The sequence below is a fragment of the Malurus melanocephalus genome, unplaced genomic scaffold (genome assembly GCF_030028575.1).
Source record: "Malurus melanocephalus ecotype Western Australia unplaced genomic scaffold, MMel_1.1 scaffold_58, whole genome shotgun sequence".
NCBI lineage: Eukaryota > Metazoa > Chordata > Aves > Passeriformes > Maluridae > Malurus > Malurus melanocephalus.
In genome coordinates, this window is record NW_026623290.1 from 2610214 (window position 1) to 2619144 (window position 8931).

The 8931-nt window shown below is 46.9% G+C and overlaps 1 protein-coding gene across 1 annotated transcript in view; it reads left to right on the forward strand.

The window, feature by feature from the left end:
- CEMIP (cell migration inducing hyaluronidase 1) overlaps positions 1 to 8931 on the forward strand; it is a 93880-nt gene that overhangs the window by 63123 nt on the left and 21826 nt on the right. Inside the window, 3 exon segments of the mRNA XM_057365860.1 lie at positions 2734 to 2909; positions 3365 to 3574; positions 8708 to 8907. Coding sequence (XP_057221843.1) covers positions 2734 to 2909; positions 3365 to 3574; positions 8708 to 8907 — 586 coding nt within the window.

The window sequence follows — 8931 nt, forward strand, 5'->3', positions numbered from 1 at the left end:
GGATCTGTGTCACTGCCAGGCTGTGTTTGGTTTAGATTAAAGCCTGGCCCAGGCAGGAGGGATGCAGCCAGCCCCAACCCKAAGCAGGAGAAGGTGAATCAGTGGCCTCAGGGCTTGGCAGTGGTTGGGAAATGGCAGCGTTGGCTTTGATGCTGAAGCAGCAGCACATTCCTCCCGCTTTGCTTTTTTATATCAAAGCACTTCAGTGCCCCTTTGCAAGCCCCTGGCTGGGGTTTGCCCAWGGTCAGTGCTCAGGGAATGTTCTGGTGCCAGCTCTGAGCCAAACTGCAAACCTCCCGTCCTCGTGTGAACTCCCTGAACTCGCACAGAGCAGATCCTTTGGTGGGTTTTGTTCATGCCCACCACTAAACCAGAACCCAGGYAGCTCCTGGCAGTGCCACATGTCTGGAAATGTCCCTCAGTGCCCCTGATCCCATGGGAAGTGCCCGGTGTTGGAGGGATGGTTCCCAGCAGGCATTTACAGCACACGAGAGCTCCCGTGCCAGGCTCTGTCTCCCACAAGCTCCTTTCAGCCCTTTTGCTGTTGGGAGCTTGAATTTCTGTCTGCCTCGAGAAGTGGTTTATTTTTTAAAACTCTGTTAAAGGAGCTATTATTCAAAATCCGCCTYTGCTTTGGAAGGGGATTGCTTTCCGTCTCTCCTTTTATCTCCAAACATGTCAAATCAGCAAAAGCATAGAGTGAAAAACATGCACCCAAGAAGCTATATTTAGAAACTGGTTAGTCCGTATTTAACATTCCTGTCAGTGCTTACCCTGTTTTGCATGTCTGGACTGGTGTTAAATTAAATTAAATACATGCAAGCATGACATTTATTATTCTAGAGCTCAGCGCAGGAATAACAAAACTGCCTATCCAATTTCACTGCCACAAATCCTGGAGATGTGCCTTCAAATAGGACGTTCTTGTGATTATCTGAAATTCTTGCTGCATTTCAGTAAATCAAGGAAAGGTCAACTCTGGGGAAAATTGAAAAATAACAGCTTAAAAACAGTTCCATAAGGAGAAGCTGTGCTCCTTTGCAGACTCTCTCAAGGCTCCAGCATGGAGTCTCCTCATGTGGAGGGTGCTCACTGCAGGGGCTTTTTTTGATTTATAGGAATAAGGGAAGCGAAGCTGCTGTATTAGGATGGGTTGGGTGTGGTTTTGGCCACAGACCTGATGGGAATCACTGGCTGCAGGGCATGGGTAAGGCCAGGATAACTGCGAAGGTGGGAGAGGTACAAATCCAGAGTTCCCTGCAGCCCCYCATTTCTGAGGTGAGCACGGAGCTCTTTGTCCATCACCACCCTYGGGTTAACAGAGAGTGTTTTGCAGGTGATCAGGTGATTCTGAAGGCAGAGGTGCCAAGGCAGAAGGCAGTGTCATGGTGTGAACCCTTTCCCCCAACACAGCAGCCTCAGAGGGAKGGGGAGCACTCACCCTTCCCCARTGCCACTGTCACCATCAAACCACTCTGCTTCCATCTTCGGAGGATTGGGGAATGAATGGTGTTTGCTTCTCTTTGTTATACACTCCAAACATCATGTTTTGGTTAAAAATAATATTGTTTCAGTGTTCAAAACCCTCYCCTTGACTTGGCACCTCTGCTTGAGCATGAAGTGCTTTGCAGCGATAGCCAGGCTTCAGGCTTGCCATTTGTTTCTAATTAAGGATTTGAACGATTCCATGGAAATTAAATACATGCAAGTGTAGCATTCCTTAAAGTTCAGTGTTTACTTTAAGAGTTTATTACTTATTTTTACTGGAATAATGCAGAATGGAGTCAGTAAGATGAACCTTTTCCCAACTGGCCTTTCTCTGCAGAGAGCTGCGGAAGGAAGGAAGGATGTAGTAGGAATATGTTTGAATGAAATTACAACAAAGAGATGCTTTGCTTTCTAGAMATCCCCACTGCCTGGACTTCCCCTCTTCCTGGTGAGGCCAGGGAAAGTTTTCTGTGCTTTTAACCCTTCTGGGGGAAGGTSTGACATGGGGTGGATGGAAAATCCCATTGACTCCAAATACACTGGACAGGAGGAAGCTTTGGGTGYTGGAGGTGTGAGGGCAGATCTAAAGTGGAGGGGTTTGGGAGGTTTTGCAGCCCACAGATTTGTGAGGGGCTGTGATTGTCCCAAGSCACAATTCCCATAAGGTTTTCTGCTCCTTGCTCTCATCAGGAGCTGTGGTGGCAGTGGGATCAGACCGATGCTCACCCGTCAGGAGTGCTGTGGGGTCGGGGCAGCTCCCAGTGTCTCACCATGGAAATGCTGTGCTAACCTTGGTGTTYCAGACTTTTCAGTAGCTGCACCATGGGAAATGCTGTGCTAACCTTGGTGTTTCAGACTTTTCAGTAGCTGCACCATGGGAAATGCTGTGCTAACCTTGGTGTTTCAGACTTTTCAGTAGCTGCACCATCAGGGCTTTTTTTATGTTCATACACAGCCAGGTGTAATCCAAAGTACTCGGTTCCTTTGCAAGGCAGGAAATGTGTTTTGTCTAACAGACTGGTGGCTTAACTCCCTGGATAAACGAAGCAATTTAAGATCAAAAATCCCACTTCCTCTGTTGCAAATATCTCACCAAGGCCTTGGGTGTCACCTGTGCTCCTCTGAGGTGTCACTGTGTGCTCACTYGGGTTCTGCTGTCCTTGTCCCCCCAGCCCCACCCCAGGGAGCCCACGGGAAGCCAGCAGTGCTGGCAGAGCAATCCTGACCCCAGATTTTGTTCCTTAGGGAAAGCAAGGTACCTGCACATGGGTGAGGTGGTGGATGGCGTCGACATGAGGGCTGAGGTGGGGCTGCTGAGCCGCCACGTGCTGCTGATGGGAGAGATGGAGCAGCAGTGCTACGAGTACAGCAGCAAGCTCTGCTCCTTCTTCGATTTTGACACCTTTGGTGGGCACATCAAGGTAGGGCTGGAGCCTTCTGCTTTTTTCCTCCCCCAGCCACRCCTTCATATACCTGGGAAGCCAAGATGGAGCAAGGGGAAATTCCTTGTTAGATATTGAGCAAACATCCTCTGCCCATGGTACAGCAGATCCACCCCCTGCTGCTGCTCATCCTTCTGCTTTGGGGTGCATGTCCTGCCCCTACAGACACTCCCCAGCCAATGGGGCTGGTGATCAGCACATCTGTCTCCATATCCCAGCCCAAGTTTTCCCTAGATTTTGGTGGTGCTCAGCCCAAGAAGTTCGATTTGAACCCAGCTGGGTCAAACTCGTGGAAAATGATAAATATAAATTGCTTTTCTTCTAAAATTAAGTTGAATGTGTCTAGGCAGAGTGGGGAAATCAAAGAGCAGCTCTGGTTTCCTCAGCCACCACGCCTTCTGTGTTTTCTTGACTGATGTTCCTTTGCTCTCCAGATCGGTCTCGATTTCAAGGCTGCCCACATCGAAGGTGTGGAACTGAAGCACATGGGCCAGCAGACAATGGGGCATTACCCCATCCATTTCCACATGGCTGGAGATGTGGATGAGAAAGGAGGCTACACCCCTCCGACSTACGTGAAGGACAGCTCCATCCACCACACCTTCTCCCGCTGCGTCACCATCCACGGCTCCAACGGTTTGCTGGTGAGAAATTCCAGTGTTTGCTTCAAAAGCAGCAGCAAAAAATCCTCCTCATAGCATTAATTCAGTTTAATTATTGCAGATTTATGTGTTTTGTTGTTAAAACCGTGTCTGGCTGTTCCCACCCTGGATATAGAGGGAATATCTCAGCCTGCCAGGGTGGCACAGGGGGTTCTGTGTGACTCAGAGCATTTGGGCACTGCAGACCAGCCCATCTCTAATGAGTGGTTGGGTCTTTCTGTAGACACAGAGCTTGCTATTTCAAGAGGATAATCAGAAGCTTTGAGTGTGCCTCATCTTTCCTGTAATGAAGGTTTGGGTTGYGATGCCAGTCACAACATTTAGCACTCACAGAGCTGTGATTTTCTAAGAGTGGCACTCCAAAACAAGAAATCCTTCAGGATAAATGTGTAGAGTGACTGATGGTTACAGACAAGTTCCAGCACACCATAACAACATACTCAGATTCTCCCCAGATGTAGGGGAGCCTTTGTTTTTGGGGTAAGGATGCTGGACCTGTTGTTTGTGAGCACAGAAGGACTTGTGGGTGATGTGATGGTTACAGGCTGCCTTGGGCACAGCGATCACAAAATTATAAGAGTTTTCTATTCTTGGAGAAGCAAGCAGGGGGTCAGCAGAACAGCTGTCCTGGACTTCCAGAGGGCAGACTTTGGCCTTTTTGGGAGCCTGGTTGAGAGAGGCCCTTGGGAGGCAGTTCTTGAAGGGCAGAAGGGTCCATGGGGATCAGATGATCTTCAAGAAGGAAATCCTAAAGGTGCAGGATTTCTCTAGGCAAAGGAYTCTGACCAATTCAGTGAAATGTCAGTGTATTCCAAAAGGAAAAAAAAGCCCTGAAGAGAAGGATCAGTACTGCCAAGAGCCCCACTGCTGTATATAACAGTTTTAAATGGAAACGTGTCATTGGCAGCTGTAATGTGGATGGTCACTGTGCATTAGGAGTTCATACCTCCAGAAGTGCTAGCCTTGGAAGGGACAGTCCCAGCCATAATTAAAATGCACAGAAGTGGAACAAAAGGCATTTAAATTGCAGTCCCCAAAGCAGAGCAGCTTTTATCTGCTATTTATGRATCTGAGGTTTTGGGCTTGGCCTCTGTCCTTCTAAGTTTATAACATGATCTTAAAAACCTACCAAGTGAACATGGGTTCACTAAAAGGACATTCTAGTGTAGAAATTATTTTATGTAAGTCATTCAGGGCCATGTGGTGTCTGCCCAGAGTGAAGCTGCCAGCACAGGGGCTCAGAGTGGCAGGGTGGCATTGCAGGTTTTGTTTGTCACAGCTGTCACCAGTGGCACCAGAAACACCTCCCCCTCCCCTGGCTGCACAGGGGCTGCTCAGCTGCTCCTGCATCCTGTGTGAGATCTTCATTCCCTGTTGCTTAATATTTGCCAAACAAAATACCCAGAGCCTGGCATTTCTCCTGTCAGTCAGATGGGTYCACGCAGAGAATTTGGGATTAATTTTGCCTCTTGTGCTTTTTCTGGGGAGTACCTGTGCCATGGGGGATCTGTGGCACAGGAATCCATGTGCTCAAGCCTTTACAGCCAGGAGGGCACAGTGAAATTCAGCCAGGCTGATGTGGCTGATGAAAGCAACTTGAATCTCTTGCTGTCACTGAGCAACCACAATTCCTTGARCAGCCACACTTTGCCTCCATGACACGGCACCCAAGAGAAATCTTATAATTCAGGACATTAGTTAGTCAAGAATATAATCCCTGTTGATTTTAATTTATCAAAATGTGTGAATATGGAACTCATACTTGTTTGGTTGTTGTTTTTTTCTAACCTCACCATTATTACTGATGGCTAAAATGAGAGCCCCAGTGAACTAAAGAATCTGATCAGGTTTGTTCAGTTGTGTCACAGAAAATGTTCTCCAAACGTTGCATCACTTAGGTGTTGTTCCATTGTCTGATACACATCTGCAGACAGCAGATGATCCCACCACCATCTCCCCATCTGATTTCTGACTCTGATTTCCTTCCTTTCCTCTTCCTCCTCCCCCAGATACATTCCCAGACACCCACACRGGTCTCTGATGATTACAGTAGTTATTATCACACACATTTYCCAGTTACCCATTATCTTTTTACTYGGGYAGCACCRCCTRTTTGTACATGCAAGGACAGCATTTGTGCAAACAGAGATGAGCTCTGCCTTTCCCCAGTAACATTCATTCCCTGTGAGATCAGGCAGATCCAAAGAGTGCTTTGCTGAGGGAAAATTTGCATTAATGATGTGCACAAACCACACTTCTTTGGGCACACCATAAAAATTCTAGGTGGACTGTTAAACCTCAGAGCAGCACTTAAGGATGTCCTCAGCATTAGACTGTTGATTTCAGAGAAGCTTCTTGCCCAGAGTAGCTGTGCAAATGCTTTAATAAATGGGARAGGGGCATCAGTTTTCTTTCACCATCATTAAAACACGCTGGTAATTTGCATCCAGGCTTCCCTGCTTGCTTTGCTGTCACTTTTGTCATGTCACTTCAGAGATACTCATAGACTGGAAAGGCTGGGAGCAAAGAGAATGCAGTTATTCCTGATGACAGGTAATTTTCTGTTGGTCTGCAGAGTYTGTTAGGACTGTCTCTCTCAACATTAGCTCACCTCACTGATGGGTTATTCTGCACTTGYCTGTGAATTCAGATTAGCTGGAAGGCACTGAGGGTCCTTCTGGAAACAAATCTGCAGAAACGAGTTTCTCACCATAATTATTGTTTTAAAATGCAACAGTTACCCAATGTTTTCCTTAATATATTGGCCAAAAACCACCTAATTACACCACTGCAATCCCAGGGATGAAACTTGGCTCTGATTTGCACTCTCTCCCCCGGATCTAGTGTGCAAGCTAAAATAGAAACAGCCCCTGAGGAAGGAAATGAACTGRGGGTCAGTAAATAATCTGGCAGGATCCAGGGGAGACCTGTACTGCAGAGAATTAGAGGTTTTGCTATCTACCAGCTTCAGTTGTGTCTGCTTTTACTAATCCTGCCATGCTTCACAGCAATTGTTTTGCCAGGAAGGGGCATTATCTGGCTCTAAATTACTCATGGTTAATGTAGGATTATGGACTATTAGCAAGGTTTTAATCAAAGGAAAAATTAAATACATTAGAGGAGTGATTTTGGAACAAACATCTCGTTTGCTATCCAAGCATTTCAGTAGTGGGCTTGTGCATGAAAACACGCACAGAAAACAACTCTGAGCTGACTGAGAGATGGCTTTTGGGGAAATAATTAATCAAAGAGAGGGTGACCAATGCCTAAGGGAGCAGATTCCTGGCTGACAAGCCCCTGTTGCTCTGGGGGCTTTCAGGGATGATTTAGGAGAGCAAGAGGTGTTTGCTGGCTCTGAGCCCCTCTRTGCAGAGCTCTCTCTCCCTGTCCTGTTCTCTATTCCAGGAGATGCTTCCCTGGCATGGCACTGCCCTGCTCTGCCCCAGCTCACTCTGGGCACTGCAGATTTCCATGTGCCAGTCCTGGTGCTGYTCAGGGCTGTCTGGGAGGGTAAACAGCTCAAGTGGCAAACATTTCCCTGGGGAAACTGYTCCCATCATCTCAATGTCCCAACACCACTGCTTACGTGTCTTTTCGGTGTAACCATCCTGTCATTCCAGCTTCTGGGGAATTCTGGCATCCCYGGTTAAAACACTTCCTCTACACGTTGGAAACCTTCTTCTGAATTTTGSTCACTCTCCTGGAATGTTCTTCTGTCCTGTAAACCTTTATCATTACAAATCTGGGAGATCTCATTCTTCTGAGGAGGGACAGTTTAGTGCATATATTTTAACCTAATTAAAGGAGCTAAACCTTGCAATATCTATCATTTTATTTGACCAGGAAAGTTAGCACTACACTGCAGTGAGGTATCTTAAAGGAATGTATCTCTTTGCAGGTCATTTTAGTGGTGTTTAATTTACTGGGATGACATGGTCAGGTTTGAGTATTTGGATGCTACGTGAGAGAAGTCTCTGTGGTTTTAAGCTGGTAATAGATTTGTCATGCAAAGTGTATTACCTCATGGGAAAACGTATCTGTAATCATTTCAACACTAATCCTGGGATTTTATTTGAAATCGGTGCTTAGGGATGAGGTGACAAGGAAGACAATGTTTTCATTATTTATAAAAATAAATCAAGCCCTTGAATGTACAGGTCTCACAATGAACAGGTCTGCCAGGTGAATACTGTCCTTTGTCCCTGGACAGTTACAGTTTCACCAGAARCATTTACAGGAACACACTGGTGGCAGGTTAACCTTTGCTGGGAAGATTTCCTCATTCTGAGGGTGATTGATGGATGGTGGCTGATGGGAACAGCAAGGAAAGAGCCCAGGAAATCCAGACTTTCCCCTGGTCAACRGAGGCCTGAAATAATTTTCCATATCTCAGACAGTTCCACTAAATTCCAGATAGTTTCACTGACAACTGGCTTGCTGGACACACTTTCCTGTGTCCAAGGGCTGCTGCTTCCCAGCCCTTGGGTTTCAAACTGCTCTCAGCTCTCCCAGGGGTGTCTCAGGTGCTTTCTGTCCAACAATGTCCTGATGTTAACAAATCCAAACCAAAACCAGAACGGCATTGATCAACACCAGCTGATCTGTCTCAGGGTCAACTAAAGCTTCTGTCAACAACTTGAAGAAAAAAATCAGGTCAAACCTAAAACAAGCCAGCCTGTCTGGAAAACAACTTTCCGCCTCTCTGATAGCCTGGAAAAATATTTTTTCATCTCAGCTGCATTTTTTGAGTTGCATTTTATGTAGCTGCTGGTGTAACTGCACATGAAGATGAATGAGCCCAGATGTGATCTGAACATCTAAGGTCCTCCCTTCATCCCCCACCCCGTGGTTTTTCCAGCCTCGTGCTAAGAAAGTCTCTGATTTCACAGGCCAACAAAAGAATGGAATGAGCATTTCCTAGGTGATGACAAATTCTAATTAGGTGTTAGAGTTATTGCTCAGACTGTAAGCTCTTAAGGGCTGAGAGGGACCTTGCTTTTGGTTTTGGGTTCAAAAGGTTGCTGAGGCTCCATGTGCCATCACTGTAAAATTTGTTCTAATTATGCAGTGGCTGATGAATAAACCCTACCCCTGACCTTTGTTTTGTCCACACAGGTGAAGGACGTGGTGGGTTACGATGCTCTGGGTCATTGCTTCTTTACAGAGGACGGACCAGAGGAGCGCAACACGTTTGAGCACTGCCTGGGGCTGCTGGTGAAAGCCAGCACTCTGCTGCCGTCCGACCGCGACAGCCGCATGTGCAAACTCATCACCGACGGGGCGTACCCGGGCTACATCCCCAAACCCCGCCAGGACTGCAGGTCAGGGAGCCTTCCTCT